Here is a 23,665-nt window from a genome sequence, read left to right as displayed (position 1 = left end):
TTAACATTACTAATACGTTTATAAAGCTAAAATTAACTGTTAAGAAATTTTATTTCTAGTACGACCTAATTTAATATTCAAAAATCATAACACAGATAAAAGGTTTTCAAACGATTTAGATGTTTTCAAAAGAATTTCAATTATTTCAACCCTGCAGTATTAGCACTTTTAACAGTGTAGTAAGACTTTTCCTTATTCATAAACTATTTATCGCAAAGCTCTTTGCAAGACACTCTACCACACGTCTCGACTATAATAATGATCTACAAATTTCGAAATGAACATTATTTAACCGGCAATTAACTTACCGCCTACAATTTTACAAACGATTTCAATTACATCGCAAGATACGTACCAATTTGACTGTCTCATATTCACACGAATTCACTATATCATTATAGGTTTATTAATAAAAGGTATAAAGATTGTGCTTCACAAACGTAAGTCCTAATAAGTTGATTGCTGCTATTATTTATAACTGTTTTAACAACTACGAATTCATACCAAAATTGAAGTAATTACTTATTACATTATTACTGTATTTCCCATTCATTATCATAGAACATTTCAAACAGGTTTCTCATACTAGGATCCTGGAAGAGTTGTATTTGACTTACTTATTCTCGACTACACTGAATTGGTATATAGTATCCTTTGATGGCCTAAGAATAATGTAGTTTTCCTTGTAAATTTGCTCATTGTTCAAAGTCTTGCAAGTTTTGAAGGGATGTTTCTACAAATTGAATCAATGCCAGTTTTTAAGTTTCAGGAAGCGGACAGACAAAAACAAAAGAAGACCTCTCTTCCAGGTAAAGCTAATGTGTTATCAAGATTAGTCTGATTTTCTTCTAGAGTTTGACTGTATTGTACATATGTGCAGTAAACCTTTACCTGATATAAACAAAACATGATTTTCATACTTATTAAGTAAGCCTTATTAAGTTCACCTAGTATGTATAAAATAATGCTTACCGTTTGAATTTCCTATCTGTTAACTAAACCTAGCTACATTCCTGAAATTTCCAGCAGCCTTTGGCTCTGTCGCCAGAACTCGAGGCTGTGGCTCGGGAAGCTATAGAACTGTGGGAGTCTCAGAGAAGACTTGTACCGAAGGTGCGCAGACGGTACGGTTTCTCTCCGTTCCCAATGCTACTGGAGGGACTGGGACTGTGTAACTTATCGAAACCACAGGCATTCTCATTACAGGTAATCGTACACACAATTATCACTTCCTAATTCCATTTGCCATTGGCGCAATCTAGCGGGAACGGCGATTACCATAAGATAATCTAGCTTCCTGCTCATTGCATGGTTAACCGCTGAGCGATTCTGTCCTGCCATTAGTGATACTTTGAAGTCACCTTTAAGCCATTGAACTCCAGGACAACACGGTAAAATTGATTTTGAGGTTTGGAAATTACTTTTTAATGTTAAATTTCTGCTCTTTAAGATAACTTTCTTGAATACAGAAAAAGTATAACAGGATCTGAAATTTAGGTAATTGTGTAATCAAACACAAATAAAAACTGCTGAAGATAAAAATTTAAAGTTCGTAGTGTGAATATGAATTATAGCTCAAGAAATTTAAATATCAATTCTATTAATTTATAAGTTAAGAAATATTTTCATTCAATGTAATTCAGGAAAATTAAAAGTTATTTAAATGGATCTTTTTTAAATTAAAAAGATGTCATTTAAAATAAAATTATATTAAACTAGCAGTTACCGGTGGCTTCGCAGGTAATTTTCAATATTGAAGCACATAAAAAAGGTACTTATATAAAGAATATACTATATATTCTTTTCAATAATTATACTTGTTCTTATTTTAAGTGTTAAGTGCATTTATTTCAAGTTCGAATCAATTAAATTTCTGACATCCAAGTTAAGCTTCCTGCCCAGTCCCTGACAAAATATTAGTCAACTGAAATTATTTTTTTAACTTATTGGACGTTAGATTTTAATAGTATCTAAAATTTTATTTTACAATGAAAAATATGCATTAGTTAAAAGTTTTTTAATTATTACTCAAAGGAGTATAAGACCATGAGATAAAAGCAAACAATTTAAGAGTCTACTGTAGTAGACTGACCCAGTTTTTTTTCCATAAGAACAATTAATCCTGATGCAGTACAAAGCTCTTATTTGTATCGTAGCGTTAAGTGATATGTCTCATTTTAAAGATTTGTAGTGTATAATTTTGTAGACGTTGAAGTACACGAAGTTTGAAATTTTATTCTGAATAACCTTTATAAATGTATATAAAATGAGACATCTCCCTTCATCCTGCGACGGAAAATAATGGCGTGAATCTGCAAAATGTTTAATACTTTTCTTATTGGAGAAATCTCAAGGTTATTTTTACTATATCGTCCAACTTTCACGACGTTAGTTCACGTTTAACAAAGGGGAAAGTACTTATCATAAATGCCCTGGCCACTGATGTGAGGGCTTCACTTCAGGGGGGAAAATAGAAACATCCCTCTAGATAATACCCAAATTCAACTCAGATCACGGGAGGGCTTTGTTTGTATAACTTTCCTTATTTCTGCACTGTGCCCTTTATTCGCGTCACCGCCGGCTATTACTGTTTCTCAGAAGAAGAAGTCGGTGTCCCTGGTTCACCTGACGACGCCCATAGATACCGACATCCGTCCGGTGCCTCCTCGCCCTGTGCTGGCCAGGACTGATTCTCTGGAATCGCTGGCCGTACCCGCCCTCTGTCCTGACAAACTGTTCCAGCTGTCAGAGGACCGGCCAGTTCCGTGAGTCCTTGTCCTTCCTTGTTATACTTAGATTTCGTTTGTGGACCATTCATACACTGCATAGATAGATATTTTATATATGGAAATGCCAGCAGTAACTTTAGCTTGTTCTTATTGAAAAAACATAAATAACACAACGGGGTTTTAATTTTCTAAATCCGTTTTATCTGGAATGGTTTGATTAGTAATCGGATAGTTCTTCAAGCAAAAACTATTTTTAAATTACTGCATCAATTTTTATTATATCTATGTATATAATTCAAAATTTAGTACAATTTTGTATGGTTTTTATCTTGCTTTCTCTGGCTAGCTTATGAGTGTAAATAACACAAATATGAAACTGTAAGTTCTAATAAAAATTGGCATAAGTGAGTTTTAAAAACAGTGCACTGTATATAATACCTCACAGTTAACAAAATTATAACACCACAATCTTTTGAGTGATTTCAGGTATGTCTCAGTTAGTCAGTGTTATACAATATATAATTGTGTCATACTAAAATACCATAATTTATACTTTATTACTTTGCAGAAACTTACTAGAATTTTGGGAGCCAGGAGGAGAATGTATGATAAAACGTTACCAAAAACAGTACAAGGTTCACACACGCCATTTTACCCTTTCAAGAAAAGAACACAATGATGGTAATATGAGTTCGTATATGCTTTAAGATTTATTCCAGTAATATATAATCATACTTATATTGGTAAAGACAATATACTCGAACATTTTATAGATTCATTCTAAAATGGAAAACAGCTGTATGCCACTGCACGACGTTAAAAATATTTTTAGAGTACACGCAGGCAATGATTACACTGGTGGGAGGGGGGGGTTATAAGGACATTTCATGATGACCTTTTATTGAAGTTGAAATATTATGGTATTTCTGGTACACCTCTAAAATTTTTTGAATCTTATCTTAAGAACCGTTTACAGTCAGTTTCAGTTAATGGTGAAACATCCAAGGATGTTTTTGTTGAATGGGGAGTACCTCAAGGATCTGTGTTGGGACCACTCTTATTTTTAATTAGCATTAATGATTTGCCAAACTCATTAAACACAAAATCATTTTTATTTGCTGATGATACTACATTCCTAAATACTGCCAATAATGTGAATGAACTTAATTTACTATCTCAAGCCACTATAACAGATGCTGCTTCTTGGTTCAGAACAAATGGATTTTTGCACAATGAAAATAAAACTCAAAAGATGTTATTTACGTTAAGAACTATGGACAGCAATAATATTGACAAGGATAGGGTTTCCAGGACTAAATTTTTAGGAATCTACATTGATAATAAGTTAAGTTGGCAGGCTCATATAGATTATATATCATCAAAATTATCAAGAGTTATATATCTTTTATAACAATTAACAAGATTGTGTACCAAGTCACTATCTGAAAACAGCTTATTATGCTTATTTTCAATCAGTTTTTCGATATGGTTTAATTTTATTTGGCAACTGTTCTAGGATCGATGAAATTTTAATTCTTCAAAAAAAAGCAATTAGAGTAATAACAAAATCAGAAACAAAAGCTCACTGTAGACCTTTGTTCACTCAATTAGAAGTGCAAACAATCATAAACTTATATATATTTGATTTGATTTGATCTAGTCACATTGTATTGTCTATTAAAGTGTACAATAAGTGTACACTTATATAGACATAATAGACAATAAGTGTACCTTATAAATGAAAATTCAGTGACGATATTTAAACACAAATTTTATAAGTGGTTACTCAACAATCCCTTTTATTCTTTAAATGAATTTTTTTTACTGTCTGTGATCAATTTTTAAACTAAGAATTTATTTTTATACTGTGCAACTGTACTTAATTATTTATTAACGTTTTATAGTAAGTGTTTGTCTAATTTTATTAATAAATAAATTTATGTTTTGTTTATGTATGTATAACTTATATTGTTTCTTTTGTTATTTTGGTCTCTAGTTTTCATAGAGATTAAGTTGTTAAGATTTTATTAAGTAATACATTTTTAACTGTTTTTTATTTATTGACTTATTTGTTGTAACTTTAAATATTCTTATATTATTTATTTAAGTAGGTTAGTGACGTGGCAATACTGCTCAATATAAATAACTTTGTCAATGCTTTTGTAAGCCTGAACGACAATAAAACATATTCTTATTCTTATTCATTCAGAACAACGCTTTCTAATTTGCGCCTTCAATTCTATACGTTACAGATACAGTACTTTTGTGAGTGAAACAGAGTATGTACTAAATTTAAGGCGCGTTAAAGAATATATTTCAAATGGGTGGATGGATATTATTACAAGAGAAATAATGATAAAATAAATGTTTAAATCTAGAATTGTAAAAGACAGTTAGAAAATTGTAAAATAAAATATACCGGTTTATTTGAATATCTAATGTATTCAAACAGTATAAAATAATTCCATTTTGCAAATGCTGTTATAACATTTATAAGATTGTACTTTTCCAAGTAACAACTAATTGATATTTCATGTGTGTTTAATATGTATTTTGGCGTTGCTTAATTTATGTAAAGAATAAGGATTTGTCTTATTGTCAAAATTTGATTATTGTATCTTAATATTTACTCTATAGGATTTCGGAAATTTGCCATCGTTATATGTTGAAAGATGTATAACACAACATTTTAATGATTGAAACCCATACTCGTCAAGAGAAAAAATGTGTCAAGCATACCCAAAATCTGCCTGGAGTCAAGACAGGAGGGCGTGAACCCAGGCTTTGTCCTCATTACAGGATGCAAGTCACGAGCACACGAATTCATGAACACTATCACACGTCATACTAACACAGGCAAAAGTGGGGAATTATTTTTTCACATAATGAAGAGGATAGATTTCAATTCTCAAAACGTTGTGTCACACTTCTTGTAACATATAACGATGGGAAATGTCTGACATCCCATTTCCTCTCAAGCCTTCCATCGTCAATAGTAAACTTTAAACAAAGGACGTTCTTTATATTTATATCATCATTAAATAACTACTTTTAGCCATTAATTACAAATTTTAGAATTTTCTCAGACTTGGAGTCAGAAAGAGATTCAACTGCAAATCTTTCCTCTGAAACCAAAGAGGGCGTCACAACTACCAACACTTCCAACAGGTAAAATGCGTAAATACCGTACAACGTTAAAATTGAAAAGTAAGTACAGTAAAGGTTAATCTATCCAACATAACGTCAAATTTCCAATATGTGTGTCCGATATTCTGTTTACTATACTGATATTGTAACTTATATTTGTTAGAGCAAAGAATACGTGAAAGCTCAGAACTTTCACAGCAGAGAGAGGCTTCGAGTTTATTGCAGTTTCAAAAACTGGAATTGCAAACTGAAACATAATATACGCAAAGTATACAGGGTGTCTTTTTATCTTATAAACGACTAAATTAACGGTTTAAAAAGGGGGTACACACAATTTTTAGTAAAAATAAAAATTGTATTTAATCATTTGACATTTTGCTGTTAAACAACAATTTCAAAATTTCTAATGGAAAATCGTGTATTTTTTGGCCATTTCTTACATAAAAATAACATTACGAAATGTTTTAACTCATGGAAAATCTTTTCTCTAATTTACTCCTTTAGGAAGTACACCGAGTATGTTTTTTAAAAAGGCACCTTTAAAATACAAAGCTTTCTATGAGTAATTATTATTGTTAATTGGCCTACTAGTGCGCTGTCCAGGTTCAGTGATAAAACTGTAGTGTAGCTAAAGAATTGGAAACACGAGTATAACAACTTTATACTACAAAAATAATGGCGGTCAAGGTCGTTTGGTTAAGCCTTTTTATTTCATTAACCATTCCATATGAAGTATTTAACCTGTACACAACATTATCATCAAAATCTACTTTGTTATATAAATGTGTCCTTTTCTGTCATATCACGGAACTGCCTGCAAGCAGGAAAACCCGTGGTTGCAAATTGTTATGTAAATAGATTAGGATATGTAGCACATAATTTAATTCCGATAGATAAAATGGTGCAATAAATACTACAAAAGTGGTGAAAAGAATCTATGAATCCTTAGGTAGGACAAGGTCTTATAATTCATCATGGTGAATCTTTTGAGACATAAAATACTTATACAAACGCATAAAAACTATTTTAATATGTCCGTATTACATAAAATTGAAATTCGGGTTCAAGTTATAGACGTGTTCGGTGTGTTGCATGTCTTTTCCACCTAACAGCATTGCACGGAATCCAACGGATTTAGTGAAACAAAATATAATAATGTTTTTTAGGACATTTTCATCAAACATTATGAGCCATAAAAAATCTATGTATTGCTATATATTTCAATTATAATATAAATAAATAATTAATCATAACTATTGAGCTTCTTAAAAACTATATTGTTACTCTTTTCGCTATCAATTAGTACATGAACACTAGACCAAATATTAATTTTGGACAGATGATGGAGCAAATCATTATCATTTTTCACCTGTACTGTTAATAATGAACTGCCTGCGTTCTATGTTCTAGAACAGAAGACACTGCTGCAGACAATAAAAACGGTAGCGGAGACTCCTGCGGTAGCCAGTGTCACCTTCAGTTGTCAGGTAACACGTCATTGTGTCATGACCCATCTCTTTAGACTGTCAAGACTTACAGTTGAGATAGTAGACTTGCTAAACAACGTCCAGTCAGTACGGTACAGTCATAGAACATCTGAATGGTCACTTTATGTAATAAATTGTATTTTTGTAAAAATGTGTTTGCACTAAAACTTTTATTATTACATTACATAATTGTCAATAGTTCGAGGAGTATACCAAAAAGAGTGAATTCTAAAATGATGACTAAATATTGCAAGGTGGTGGTAAATATACTAAAAAATAAATAGTTTCCATATCTGTTCAATACGATATTGTGCTCTTTTAATGTAATATATTTTGTCGACTCATTTACTTAACTTTTACGAAATTAATACAGCATTGGGTCTACAAACTTAAGATATATTAATACATAAGTGGAAAATTAAACAGGAACGAGTTTTCCAGAGGGTGAAAAAGTATTCAAACTCCTAGACACGTAATGGAAATCAACGTAGTGTTTTCGAGTAATAAATAAAATGACTAAACACTTAATTATTGGTAATAATTTTAAGAATAATTAGAGTTAAGTAGTAAAAATATGAGTCTTTTAATTATTCTGGCTTATTCCCACTAAACCAGTACTTCAAAAATTACATTATTAACATATGCATTAATAGTCGCAATTTACAAATTTACATTAAACAATAAAATAAAAACAAACACAACAAACAAACAGAGTGCTTCTAGGTACTCCGTTGTAAATACATACTCGTATTTTTCAAAATACATTAACTTAGTTTTTGGCTTTAACTTGAAACCTTAAAACATGTACACAGATAAAAAAAACGAAGAAATATTTTCATTCGTTACCAATAAATAAAAATTGAGTAAATTACTGCTTTATTTTATTAGCCCCATTTTATTATATATGAACTCAAGGCTGACAGTACGCTGATAGCCTACACTATAAGTTACACTGTGGTTGGTTTTTTAGTTGCACAAGGGCAGTAAACCGTACGCTCCCCGTTAGCAAATATCACAATTTTTATTTCCAGGTTTAATTACATCTTTTGACATTCAAATGCGTTTTCGTGAGATTAACATTGACAAACAAGTATCACAATTTTAAGACTATAAATTATATTTATTGTTATAATTGGACTGAAAGTAGGAACAAAAATGATACAAATTTAAGTGAATAAGAGACGAGTGATAGCATTTTAGATATTTCTTTTAATATTTTGTGTTTGATGTAAAGAAATCTACTGAGATAGCAGAGTTTTATGCTTTTTTGAAATGCACTTGATATGTTTTAGTAAACAGACAGATGAAGGAAGACAAGTCACGGTTCTCGTCCTCCGGACTGGCTCATCAGTTGACTATGATAGACAAGCAGTTACTTTTACAGGTAAATAAGCCTTACATGTTTGTAACACCTCATATGTTGGGGTAAAGTCTGTGCTGCGTTAAGATGGGTCAGTTGTAGTATTATAGCTACTGGCCTGTAAAACCTGTCGTTAATATGTGTGTTATCTTCGGTATAGTCTTTTATTTGGTCCTCGTGAAGACGTCGCTTGCTCTTCTATAATGCCTACTATATCTCAGAAAGTTCAGTAGTGAATATAAAATGTATAGTGCAAGTAGCTGTTTCCCGCGGTTTCGCACGCTTTTCGTAAGCTTTGCACGTGTATGTGAACCTCTGGTTCAAGTGAAATATGTTCCCAACACCGATGGAGAGTATGCCTTGGTGCCACTATCAATAAAATCTGTGTATGTTTATTATTATAAAGTGTTCAAACAGTCAGTCAACCTTTAAGTTCAACCATAAATTTTTCTTAAAGACAAATATACATTATAACTTAGCGCCTTCAAATAGTGTTTGTCTATTTAAACATAACTGTTTCGTAATTGCAGTTTACACTGTACAGGCGCTTTGAAAACTATGATAACTATATATATATATATATGGACCTATATATGCATAATGGAAACAACCAACAATTTTTGGGAAATTGAGATATCACCGCCATCTTGAAGAGCTTGAAAGAATTTATACCCTGATTTTTTTACTTTAACTGGCTTTGAAACTACAAATGCAAAAAAAATCATGAAAAAAACATCAAATGCTGTATGTCGGATTCAATATTATGAATAAAGGAACCAAGTGGCTTGGTTCTTTGTTTCAAAATTCAGAGACTGGTTTTGTAATATGCATAAACAGAACCAACCAACTTGATTCTCTTTGTTGTGTAGTCTTCATCTTGATCAGCTGTTTTGCATACAGGAACCAAGTTTGAAGTTAGATAAACCTGCTTGCAATACAATAATAATAGAGTAACATAAATGATTGTTTTATGTCTGTATTGTGTCTAAGTGTTACAAAAATGGATATAAAGAGAAGAACTTTGTTAATTATGGAAATGGCAAAAGTTTCAAACCCCTGATTCTTCTGAACCAGATCATGAGCCTACGTTATTGGAAAACTGATCAGGTAAGCACATAATTTTTAGGTTAAATAATAGGTTTTGAGCCTTGACTAATAATTACTTTAATTTATAATGAAATATTGTAATAATAATAAAATATACATTAAAATAAGATGAAATTAATATTTTCCAGTAAAATAAATAATTAATTGCCTTTGTTTGTTTCAGGAGTCGACAAATATACAACAAGAGCATAGCTATGTCTGCAATGATAGTCCTATATCACATAAACCTACACAGAATGAAGGACGAAAACGGTGTAGATCTCAATGAAAATGTTGGAAAATAACATGCCTGATTTGGTAAGTTTAGATTTGGTATAAAACTTATCTGAAGGACAGATACAAATTTATTTCGAACATAACCTAGCCTATAACAATAGCTAACAAACTGGCAAAATGTTTAGGGTAGTGGTGTTAATGGCAGAAAGATTTTTTCTACACATTACTTGCAGTATTACGTACCAAAAACTGGCCTATAGCCTTTATTTATGAACTTTTGGTATATATGCAGCAGTTGGTACTTGTGGAAAAATCAATATTTTTTACTAATTTCCATGTAAAATTACTTGCTAAACATGAATATGACGGTCTTTTTTGTCGGAAAAAGTCGTTAAATGTTCCAAGGCAGCAGATTACAATCATTGAAATCTGTACTTTAAGTAGCATTTAAGTGAATTTAACAGCGTTTCCGACAAAAAGAGACCATTATAATCGTGTTCAGCAAGTAATTTTACATGGAAAAATGTTTAAAAATATATATTTTTCCACAAGTACCAACTGCTGCATTAGTTACCAAACTTTTTGTTTGGTATTGGATTTTTTAGTTCAATACTAGGCCCTAAATTAAATACTAAATAAAAGGTTTCAAAATATCGCCTATTTGCTAATTTTTTTCGATTGTCAGCGTGCAAAGCTGTTAGGTTATATTATTATAATTAGGATTGGTAAGCTACTATTCATGTTCATGACTATCTTATTTAGAAATTATGCCAAAAAATGACAAAATACTTCTTTTAATCTGAACTACTTCAATTTACAACTTTATGTTCTGTTCTAGGATACAAAGCTACCTGGATATTTCAAAAATGGAAATTGTGTACGACTTTCCAAATATTTCATTTGATACCAGCAAATCACAAGAACCTAGTCTAACAGATTCAATATTAGATGATGGTGATAGTGTTCAATTATCTGGTGCTATTGAAATTACAGATAATATTGGAAGATTGATGGTAGAAAATGGAACTAACCATGCACCAGATGATCTTAACTCTTTTATATTGTTCCTCATCTGGAAATGGAAGAGCATGAGGTAAGAAAAAGGAATACAAATTTTAACATACATAAATTCTTTTTCAGGTCCGTAAAAAAAATCTTCCAGTTATCTGGTAGAGATTCTCTTAATGTCTTAAAATTATTGATCGTTTGTAAACATATCTTTGCTCCGGCTCTTAGGCTATGGTACTGTCAATGTTGTATTTTATGAATAGATCATAAACCAGAAAATCAGTCGGCTGTACTACTAACTCAACTAAAGATTTTTATTTTAAAGATGTTATGTCTAAAATAAATGGTTGAAAATGAATATTTATTATAAGTATACTTTATTTACCCAAGTAATATTTTTACTCAAGTTTTACTGAAATGTGTTTAAAGAAAACTCATTCATTTCTCCCCAGCATGTGATTGAGCATCCAAGTAATTAAATCCATGATCTCTTAAACTTAAGTCCAAGACACTAACCATTAGACTAGCATTAGACTAGCAATAATCTGCCTATTATGAGACCTGAAGCTAATAATCTGTTTTTTTTTTCAGTATGCAAGATGAAGATGACCCACTAATTACTGGATCAAAATAATTTATTAATGTTGGTGAACTAAATACTGAAGAACCGAACATTGAGGATCAAGTAGTCGAAGTAATTGCTGAACCCCAGATTGAGTAACAACAGAGCAGAAGTAGTAGACGAAACGCCTAGCAAACAGATGATAGCTCTTCTAGTGGTTCTGATTTTGAAGAAATTGACAGTTCAGGAAGACCAAAAGAAAGGTAGGAAGAGAAAGTATGCACAATCAGAGATATCAGAAAAAAAAGGAAAAATAGTATATAAAAAATACATTTCTCAAACACAGGAAAAGTGTGTACCCTAAAAACTTCAGGGATTTTCATTTGCTTGCTTGCAAGTGTAATGAGAAAGTGTCACTTGAAGTAAGAAAAAGCACTTTTAAGATTTTATGATTTGGGGGGACTATAATGCCCAAAACATGTTTATTTGTGCATCAGTACAGGAAGAAAAACAAAAAAGACCAACAGTACAACTATCTAAAAGACAGTTTACAAGGAAATATACAATTTAAACAATACTGTTATTTGCAGGAATATGTACGTACAAACCTTAAGAGTGTCCACAAAAAGAATTAATACAGCTCTTAAAAAGCTTAAAAAACGATAATGTGAAAGATGAAAGGGGGAAATGGTTGGCAGTAACAAGATTGAAGACAAACGGATTGAAGAAGTCCGAAACCACATTAAAAGAATTCCAGCATTACAAGTCCCACTACTGTAGAACGACAACAGAATCATGCTGGTTACCCCCTGCTGATATGACATTGCCACGTATGTACAGTTTGTACAAGGCTGAAGTAGAGCAATGTCCTGTGTCCCAATCAAAATATAATCAAATATTTTATGCAGATTTTAACCTAAAACGGAAACCACTTCAGAAAGACACCTGCAGTACCTGTGACACACTACATGCCCTGGAAAATTCAACTACAGTGATATAGAGAGAGATGAAATTAAAATAAAAACATGAGGTCATCTGAAATTAGTCGAAGAAGTAAGAGCTCAGTTCAAGGACGAGGCTTACTAACGGCAAAAACTGTTGAATCAAAAAAAACGCTGTCTTTTGATCTTCAAAAAAACCCTACCATTACCTCGTCTGCGACAAATGGTCATTTACTATAAACGACAAATCATTGCTTTATAATCTGGGTATTCATTCGGGGAAAACTGGTAAAGGTCATTTTAATGTTTGGCTGGAGAATACTGCTGGCCGAGGTACTCAAGAGGTTGGCTCTTGTTTGAAGGCATATTTTGGAAAATTGTCCTGGGATTAAGGAATTGACCTTGTGTGTCCGATTCATGTGGGGGGCAGAACAGGAGCATAAAAATAGTTCTCCTCCTCAAACCATGTCCTTAGCTTACACCCGACCTTGGAAAACATTGTCTTAAAGGTACATGATTTCCAGGGACATTCCTTACCTTTCCCAATGACGCAGAGCAGAGTTGGGGATGTCGAGTGCCACTTGAAAACACAACAGAGAATGTACACAGATTCAGATTACATAAGTGTGATGGAGAATTGTAGGAGAAAGAACAAGTTTATTGTAACAAGAATGGAAAAAGAGGACTTCTTTAGCACATCATATTTAGAAAAGAAAATAACAAACAGGAAAGAAGATGTAGATGGAATAAAAGTTGGATGGCTTAAGTTCAGAGAAATTGAAATCTTTAAAGATAAAACCCTTTCTCAATATTTGTAAGGACAAGTCTAGGTGGACTGCAACAAGAAATTGATATAAAGAAAAAGAAGAAGGTAGGAGCTAATACGTGCTCCTTGCGATTAGCAGAAAATTTACCACTCCTATGGCCCATGGAAAAGGGATTTCATTGCCTAAGTTAAAAGATCTCAAGTCAATCATGAGTTTAATCCCATCAGATGCGAAGGAATTTTACAAACAATTTTCCTCTGACACCAACGTACAAGATGATATTGATGGTTTACAATGCGAATCTGGATTTTGAACTAGAGGCTGAGGAAAATATCAATTCAGTGAATATAGCATTATGTTCTAGTTTTTTTAATTTGTTCTACTATAAAAATAAATACTAGTGATGACGTATGAGAGATGAAAAGATCCAACTTTCATCAACGATGTAACTGATTGTTATAACGTTTTCCACACACTAAAAAATAATACAAATAGATATTATGTAATTTTATTAGTAATAGATTTTTTAATAAAGTTATTTTTAAAATGAGGTGTATTTTTAAACTTTAATTATTTAGATTAAACAAGATTGCAGGATAATAACAGACATTTGTATCAATTGGTTCCCTTGTGTTATAAAGCTCAAATCATATTATTTGAATTTAAGCATAAGGGAACCAACCAACAATTTCCTTAAAATATCAACCAATATTATATTTCTTGCTGTGGTATTTTATTTAACAACTTAATAAAGCCTTTAATATGTTTATTAAACACATCTGGAATATATTTCTTTGTTACTGGGAATGGGGACCACGCCTAACTTTTAACTTTTAACCTCTTTTTCTCAGTTAGACATCATTGTGGGTTGGTTCCATTATGCATACATACGTCCATATATATATATATAATATATATATATATATATATATATATATATATATATATGAATGTTTGTCTATATGTCCTTTATAGAATCGTAAAATATTTTACCGATCATTATGAAAATTGTTATGTATAGGTATTTTCCACGGAGAAGGTTTATATGCTATGCCCATTGATGTAACTATATATAGATGAATTGTTTCTTCAGCTTCTTGTCCTCAGAGCTTGGATTACGTGAGATAATGTCAACAATAAATCACTTTATAGAACTGTCTGTAAAGTAATCGATATCCTTTGTAGTTTTGCAACATGCCGATTAAGATTAACACTTTCCATAGCAATACAAAAGTTAATAATAATTATATTTAACAAAGTGGTTGTATAATAAACAAATAATTTCATCGCTTTCCCCTCTCAAGGAACAATCGTTCGACAACTGAAAGTTTATTTTTGAGTTTCTATTTTCTAAAAGGATGAAAATTGCAATACAACATTTTGAGAACAAAGCCTTATGTTGATACAATAAACAAGAAAATACATCAAATTATTAACCTTAACCTAGTTCAAGTTCAAGTTCTTTATTAGGCATGTTGACAAAGTTAACAATGCATATGCCAAGTCAATACAATAAAACATTAAATCAAAACAATCGTTCTAAACTTTATTTTATAAAGACTTATCATTCAAAAAATGATCTACAGAATAATATGCCTTTTCAGCAAGAAACAGCTTCAACTTCCTCCTAAAAACATTGTGAGTCTGTACCAACTTTAAGCTTAATGGCAGTCTATTCAATAAAATCACTGCAGAATATTTAAAATGTTTCTTATAAAACGAAGTGGACTGTGGAGGGATGTTCATAATGCATCTGGGATTACTTCTCGTACCGTAGCAGTGTAATGGGAGAAACTGTTCAAAAAGGTGGAGATTTTTATGGAGATAGGAGAATGGTTTCCAAAATATAAATGGAAGGGAAGGTAAGAATTTTGTTGAAAGTAAAAAGGTCTGCACATGAAGTTCGGGGTAAAACACGAGATATTATTCTCATGGCTTTCCTTTGAAGCCTGAAGACAGACTTGGTTTTGGTGCTCTCCGAGCCCCAAATGCAAACTCCATAAGACAAAAACGGATAAACGATACGATGTTACATAATACGCAGTAACAAGAACATCAATGGACGCAAAATGAGACAGCTTTCTCAGCACAAAAATACCTTGACTCACCTTCTTGCACACATACTCTTAAGTGCATAGTGAAAGATAAGCTACAATCTATAATGAGGCCAAGAAATTTAACGACACCCTCAGAGAAGATAGGCTCAGCGCCCAGGTGGATACTGAGTAAACTCTTGTTTGGCCTGCTCCCTATACAAAATTCAACGAGGGTCGTTTTAGAGATGTTCACCTGCAATCTGTTTAGTTCCACCGAATTCAGAAGTGCATTTCCTGCTAAGAATGTATTATTGAGCTCTAGGCAATCTTTGGAAGGGCTGGAAAAAGTTAGGGATGTGTCATCCGCATAGAGGCACAGATCGGGCCCAGATATTGAACCCTGTGGGACGCCCTTTCTGAACGTTTCTTGCTCGGAAAATGCACTATAGATGGTTTTGGACTAATCGACAGAACTCACCTTAACACACTGGGTTCTTCCCACCAGATAAGATTGAAACCAACAAAGAGCAATACCTCTAATTCCCATGTTAAACATTTTATTTTGTATAAGGTCATGGTCAACAAGGATTTGCTTAGATCAAAGAACAAGCCGCTAGAATGGTTTCCTGAGTCGATAGCGTCAACAATATTTTGGACAACCCAGAACATCGCATCAACAGTACTCTTCCCTTGGGTGAACCCGTACTGATGACTGAATAGCAACTTGTTACTCTTCAGAAAACTCCATAGCCTATTTAACACGACTTTTTCAATAATTTTTGAAAAAGTTGAGATGATAGATACTGGCAAAAATTGGAACATTCCAGATTGATACCCTTCTTATAAAGAGGGTTTACTACAGAAAGTTTTAGACAATCTGGGAAGACACCTGTTGAAAATTAATGATTGATCAAATCACAAAGTGTTCTGTAGCAACTTTTTTTAGCAAAAGTGATGACACTTCATCATATCCAGCTGAATACTTTGTTCTCAATAGCTAGATAGGAATGTTCCTATACCATATATTATTATGAAATATAGTTCGTATAAATAATAATTTGTTTATATGTTATAGTGTTTATATTTGTAATAAACAAGAAATCCTTCGTTGAAGAACATTTTCTTTTTAAAGAAGAAATTCCCCTTTATCCTCACTCTGTCCATCCTCACGGGCTACCGACCTGTGCGAGGATCTTATCAAACGGAATAAAAGTAATATTCACAGACAGGATTTGAACCTGCGCTATCCTGCATCTTTTTAAATAGTTGCATAAAAGCAATTTTACAGGTGCATTCCTTACAGACTAACAGCTAATAGATAACAACTGTTTTTCGTTATTGTGTGCTTTCTTATTGTTAATGTTTTTTTTTTTTTTTTTTTTTCTCTCTTCCACTTAACATTTTTATGCCAATGAATAGCAGCCTATTGTTGGAAAGCTTATCTTATTACTCACCTAATCCGTGTGATAACTGATTGCTTGTGTCAAGTTTCTTATTCGTTCTAGATCAATTATTACTTCTAAAATTGTTATTGTTGCAACGTTACATTATGTAAGCCACTAATAATACAGTTTTGATATTCGTTTATTGTTTCGTGTCTCCCATTGCTATTTTTGGTATTGTGTCTCTTATATTGTTCTATATCGTTCACTGGTATAGCTAATGTAACATATTAGTCCAGTAAAAGAACTTTTAGACTTTTAGTTATACTACCACGAAGCCCAAACAGCGTCCCATGGTTGGTTTTCCGCTTATTGGCTTTCCTTCTAAATCCATCATCAGATCATTTGTTGATGGACTGTATCATTTAAAAAGCATTTTGATAGACTGTTGACTTCCAAAATCACTAAATATTTTATAAATTTACAAACCAATTTTTCACTGTTCATTGGTTCGCAAAACGGCTGTCTTGAGTAGTTTGAGCAAAGATATAGTACTCCGGACTATCCTAGATTAAATATTACTGTCAACAAAACTGGATTTTTAACAGCAGTCCTGGTATTAAATTAGACTATAGTTGCCCGTATTTTGTTGGTTGGCATTTACCACATAATCCAACATTACAACAACAATATTAGAAGGCCCTCACCGGAACATGCAATTTGCTATCTCCTATGTAGTATATAAAATTTTAATTTTAGGTTAATTAATAAGAAATACCGTTTGTATTTCTTTATGCGCAAAGATATGATGTTTTTTTTCTTACCTGAGGAAAAGAGCAGATACCAGTTACTGAAACTTTCTTGCTCAAGTTCATGTAACAAAATACGATGGATCATTTTTGACCACCTTCAGTGTGTAATTAATTTAAAATTCAAAATTAGATAATGGTGGATATTGTATTACAGCTGACTACGCTGGAGCTCGGCCGGTTGCAAAAGGATGCATCTACGCGACGCACCCCTCGCTTGAGGTCTATGATGTCCTTCTCTAACAGGATTGTATGTTTGGTGGTCAGCAACGTCCTTTCTGGAACCGACATTAAGGTTTGTTCCCTTACGTAGAATTACGTTCTTTACTACTAACTTTATCCTTTGTTGTATGTGAGCCCTAATCTCTGAAGAGATATTCAGCAGTTCTCTGTCCTTAGGCAAGAGCAGTACGGATTGTGAAGTTTGTCGGGGTGGCGTACAAGTGTCATCAGCTCCACAACCTTCAGTCCACGGTGAGTGTGTTGAGAGGGCTACAGAGTCCCCCAGTCTACAGGCTGCACCGCAGTTGGGCATACGCGCGCAGACATCACGCTTCCAAATATAGGTGAGCATAATATTTTAGATCAATGATATTCTATTTGTGAAGTAATGAGTTACAACAAAATCAATGTACATTTATAGCACGCTAAAACAATTACCGTAATACAAATCAGTAAGATTAATAAGATAGCAAGATCTCCAGAGAAAAGTTGTAGGTAAATCGTTACAGAGAGGCTTGTGGTCAATATCAAATCCCGTACTATACATCCTTGTGGCCGGAGAGACGCATAGGCCACTGCCAAAGCTGATAATGTACATTCTTGTGGCCGGAGATACGTATTCATAGGCCACTGCAAAAACCGATAATGTACATTCTTGTTGCTGGAGATATGTATAGGCTGCAAGAAAAGCCAATATTTTAATTACATGTGGTATATAAGACAAAGAATCTGCATATATTATAGCCGATATTGTGGTACCATGTGATAGACAAAGAATCTGCCTATAGTGAGACAAAGGTTTTAGTAAAAAAGAGATTCTGCTACCCTTTTCCCGAAGGGACAACATAGTTTTGCTCATGGATGTCTACATGTACATAAAGCAGATCGATACAAATTACTTAAATGACCGAAGAGTTCTATTAATTTAGAATAGACTGTAGTCACTTTTTTCATTGGAAATATTGACTTTTTAAAATTATATAGAAAATTTTGAACAAATTTTACACAAATTATGTGAATAAATTAAATATTATTAGACACTAATTAACTAGGTAGTTGTGACACTTTCGCGTAATTAAACGGAACAAATTATATTTGGTTTACATAAATATGTTTTTTTATATTTAAATCCTAAATTCTCTCATAATTGTTTTTGTGATATCATTTTAATGTCTAGACGCTTCGAGGACTTGAGCAAGCGCTATCTGGACCCTCGACTGCCTCTCTACCAGAAGACCTACGATAACCTTACCGCTACGCCGCCCTTCCTGCCCTGTGTGACTATGCTGGTCGCTGTGTTACTTGGGCGACTATCGGAGCTGCCGCAAGTCAAGTCAACCATGTTTCAGTCAGGTTAGCGAAACAAACAAATATTAAAAAAATATTTTTGTTTGTTTATTACTGTTAGAACTTAAGTAGTTCTTCTTCAAGATTAAACATTGAGGCAATAAAAATGTGCTTGGAATATAAAATTCAGTTCTTTTCTACCTATTTCAGACTGCTCGACTTCTTGCCTCCCGACTCCCAGCGTTACTCAAAGTTCCATGCCTAAGCCACTGCGAAAATTTTTGTCCGCCTTCAGTATCTACCCTCCACCAGTTAAGGATATTCCTCAACTATTTTCGTGGTAAATGTGAAAGTTTAAAGCTGCAGTTCATCTTCAGTTTATGAATTCTGATATTGGTATTACTTATTATTGAAAACTCTTAACATATGTTTATTTATGTTATAATCGGTCGTTAAGAGAAATACAATCATACAACAAACAACTACAAGTCATAAGTTTTTATTAACACCTATGACTGTATTAGTTACACAAGAGATAACTAATATAATAATATACAGGCAAAAAGGTTGGGTTGGCGATGCATTTTCAGATTCTATTTGTGATGCTCAGCTCAAAATGAAAAATATTTTTTTTCTAATTACTACTTCGTTTAGTAGCTATACGCCATTTTGTTTTTTATGAAAACAATTTTATCTTTGTTTTGATCTTTATGATTGTTACAGAACTTGGTAAACCATATTAGAAGGTATTACGCCTGAAAAATATTGTTTAAATTAGTTTTCATATTTTTAAAATTACGGCCATTTGATTTTTGTTTTATGATATATCTAATAAACCACTGGTTTTATCAAAGACACAACAAATATTATTTTTTACTTATTCTTCTAAGAATAACTCATTTGTAAAAATCGGTTCAGAAATAACTGTTTTATGGAAGGCCACAGAAAATACCTGGCCCTTATCTGACAGTAATTAAACAACTGTTATTTCAATCAGCTGTTACTGTAATTAAAATACAACAGTAAAACTGATTATTGAACGTAGTTAATGTAAACATAATCCAATCCAACGTTTTTTAGATCAGTTTGCAATAGGTAGTGTTATGGTATTACACATAGAATCTGAAACTGCATAGCCAGCACAACCTTTTCGTTTCACCCTGTATATCGAGGCATGGCAAAAGTAAGCGCTCAGACTGCCATCTTTAGAGTGAAAGATGAAGTAACAAATATTTGAACGGTAACAATCAATGTTACGTGGAGCAGCTCTAGCGTCAACCCTCGGAACTAACTGAGATAATCCCCAGGATCTTAGCCCAACTACGTCCGTATAAATGATGTATTTCCTGTGTAATTAATATAATAAAAGCTACCACTTTATAAGTAAGTATATGAACAACACTACTTACTTATAAGTTAGTATATTACAGAAAAGATCATTTTTCATCCCACAATCAATCCATCCAGGTGGTTTACCATGCGATTTCCAATAACAATTAACATATTGGCTACGGTGGAAGTACACTACCACTACTACTGCGACTGTCCTAAAAAACATATATATATATATATATATATATATATATATATATATATATATATATATATATCTTATATATATATAAAAATCTTGAGTCACGATGTATGTTGCCAATAAACTCCAAAACGACTGAACCAATTTCAATCAAATTTCACATGTATCCGTAATTTAGTCTAACTTAGAAGATAGGATAGTTATTATCTGAATTATTCGCTTATGTCGTGAATATAAACGAATAAAATGAAGAAAAGTTTTCAAAGTGCCTGCACATTTTAACCTGCAATTACGAGATAGATACGTATATTAAACAGTGAAACACTATTTGAAGGCGCTAAGTTATGATGTATAATTGTCTAAACTAAATTTTTGGTTGAACTTAAAGGTTGAGTGGTAGACCACTTTGTAATAAAATACATTATGCATGTACAATACATTTTTGACATATTTTCTTGATCGTGACATCAAGGTAAAATCTACATCGGGGTTGGAAATATAATTTACTTCAACCAGAAATGCTCATACGCGGGCAAAACTTACGAAAAGCGTGCGAAGCCGCGGGAAACAGCTAGTATATATATATATATATATATATATATATATATATATATATATATATATATATATATATATTAACATTAAACTATACTAAACATGATAGGGAGCATATTATACAATTTCGAATTATTATAAATTATACATTTACTGCAGAATTCTTCAATCCACTTAAGATTCTGAAGATTTGCTTGAATAAAGAAACATTAATATTAGCAAGATGAAACATTTTAGAAAGTACCATTTCCTACGCCTGGTAAAATATTCCTTCTCTTCCATACTGTACCAGATGAAATTTTCTCTTTGATTGTAAAAGATATATCCAAACGTATACTGAGTCAAATTTCGTCGCTCATTACCACCATAGCATGAAAGTCTCGTTTAGAACTTAATATTTATAGCAAGGACCATTTAGATTTCGTTATCTTTCCTTGAATTCCTTAGAGCTTCATTTAGTAGCAGAAATGAGGTTAGTTACCGTCCAGGAAATTGTTTAGTTTTATTGTGTGTAGAATTTAATATTGATAAATACGTTCCACTTTAGTGGTGCAGTTTCTGGTGGGAGTGCAGTATTGCACTTTTTATCAGTACAATTGACCTTGTACTGTATCGACTCTCCCCCTTATTCTGTTTGATAAGATCCTCGCACAGGCCAGTGGCCCATGAGGGCGGACAGAATAAGGCTTAAAAGGGGATCGGTGTCTCCTTTAAAAAAAAGTGGGTCTCTATCGGTCTATCCATTCGTTGAACTTCTGATCTAGTAGTATAGTGTATATCTAAACCCAAAACTTCTATAGTTTTTTTTTTTTTTTTTTTTTTTTTTTTTTTTTTTGTAAAAGAAAATAATCTTTTGCGCACTATGTACAAATTCTATCAATACATTCTTCCAGAACAAGAGCGTTCTGAAGATTTCTAAAATAATTATATATTGATATTTTATCCAATAAAATAAGTTTGGACGCAAAAGAATCGATATGTATTTAGTTGATATAATGAAGTACGCCACAATGTGCAACGAAGGATATTCAGTGTAGCTTTAAATATTCATTAACAGTTTAAAAAAATACTTTAGACACTATTGGACTGGTTCGGAAGGAATAGAAGAGCCATATTTTCAATTTAGTGTAGATATAATCTGTAGGGTATAATAACTTGTATTTAAGATCTACTTGTGGATCTTTCCCATCACTACGTCTATCCCATTCTTTTTTGTGGAATTTGCCGTATAACATTCGTGATGATGTTACAACATTAATTTCACCAGTGAAATACTTGTCATCACGGGCAAATGCCAGAATACAACGAAACTTTGCGGAAATATTTAGATCTGTGTTTTCTGTTGAAAGAGAAGGATATGCAGAACTTATTGTAGGCCAAGAAAGACCATCTACTATTGTGCATCTCTAAAACATTTAGATATTCGCATTTAACAGACAAGCTCTGACAGAAAACTGTAACGGAAACTTTAAAGTTATTCTTCACTTTTGTCTTTAAATGTGATTTATATCAATTGGTTTCTGTTATATTATATATGATTTCTGTTCAGGATTCTGTATTAATGCAAGTAAATCATTCACTTTTACTCATTAACTATGGAAATATTTATGAAGAATTTGGAGAAATTCTGTGTTTGTGGCAACGTGATCTGGCCACGCTGATAAACGAAACATCCCAGTATACTCTGGTAAGAAAAGAAAAATTATTTCAACATCTCCTTGTTTCAGTCAAAGATTTCTCAAGAACCTGAAAAAGTTCTATATCCCATCACCGTGTTCTGTCCACCACGCTGACAATATGAACAGCTGCAGTAATTGATACTATGAACTGATGAACTGACGATTCTCCTTAATTTGTTCATGTTGCAGTCAGTCAGAGACTCACCTTCACGCCTTGTCCAGAGAAATACTACTGGAGAATCTGGATAAGTTCTTTGCCCCGGTAACCGTGTCCTGCCCTTCCCGCAGACAACTGGAGGACTTGCAGTACTTCCTAGAGACTAGCCAAGGGGCGGCCTCACGCTACGCCATTCCCGCCAACCCGCGAGTTCGCAGCTTTCTCCTGAACGAGCCACATGACACCATCTACAACTTGTTCAGTTTGTCCAAACAGATAGAGCCGTCCGAATAAAATATGCACAGTAAAAGTCTGTTGACCTTTAATGCATTTTAAGGATTTGCATAATTACTAGGTTAAATAACTATAATTAATATATGTATATATGGTAATATGTGATATATGGTATATGGTATACAACATAACAAAAGTAGTAAGCCAATGGCTATTTGGTTTGAAGTTAAATGATTGATAAAATATGTGTCTTTCTAACTAATGTGTTCACTTAAAATATGTGAACTAATAAACAATAAACTTATGAACAAGAAATAAAACTGTAATTGAATAATAAACATTGACGAATACCTCACAGCTGATCTTTCATCAGAAATGCCAAAGAGTAAAAATACAAATGTTTGTATAAATTCGAAGGATCAACCCGAAACAAAATTTTGATTGTA

At 32.6% G+C, this 23,665-nt stretch overlaps 1 protein-coding gene across 4 annotated transcripts in view; it reads left to right on the top strand.

Moving 5' to 3' along the window:
* LOC124360206 overlaps window positions 1–23,292 on the top strand; it is a 28,783-nt gene extending 5,491 nt beyond the window's left edge. The window contains exons 5-16 of one of the 4 annotated variants that reach the window (XM_046813615.1): window positions 770–809; window positions 1,030–1,206; window positions 2,599–2,765; window positions 3,298–3,410; window positions 5,816–5,897; window positions 7,287–7,363; window positions 8,656–8,747; window positions 17,709–17,846; window positions 17,951–18,117; window positions 18,951–19,126; window positions 19,271–19,400; window positions 23,018–23,292. In XM_046813615.1, coding sequence (XP_046669571.1) covers window positions 770–809; window positions 1,030–1,206; window positions 2,599–2,765; window positions 3,298–3,410; window positions 5,816–5,897; window positions 7,287–7,363; window positions 8,656–8,747; window positions 17,709–17,846; window positions 17,951–18,117; window positions 18,951–19,126; window positions 19,271–19,400; window positions 23,018–23,279 — 1,621 coding nt within the window. In that variant the 3' untranslated portion in view covers window positions 23,280–23,292. Of the gene's footprint in view, window positions 1–763; window positions 810–1,026; window positions 1,207–2,598; window positions 2,766–3,297; window positions 3,411–5,815; window positions 5,898–7,286; window positions 7,364–8,655; window positions 8,748–17,708; window positions 17,847–17,950; window positions 18,118–18,950; window positions 19,127–19,270; window positions 19,401–23,017 lie in introns of all 4 variants that reach the window. The other 3 variants (XM_046813614.1, XM_046813613.1, XM_046813612.1) reach the window with 3 other exon arrangements.
* The last annotated feature ends 373 nt before the right edge of the window (window positions 23,293–23,665 follow it).

The sequence above is a fragment of the Homalodisca vitripennis genome, chromosome 4 (assembly GCF_021130785.1).
Source record: "Homalodisca vitripennis isolate AUS2020 chromosome 4, UT_GWSS_2.1, whole genome shotgun sequence".
Lineage (NCBI taxonomy): Eukaryota > Metazoa > Arthropoda > Insecta > Hemiptera > Cicadellidae > Homalodisca > Homalodisca vitripennis.
This window is presented reverse-complemented; position numbering and strand designations above follow the sequence as displayed.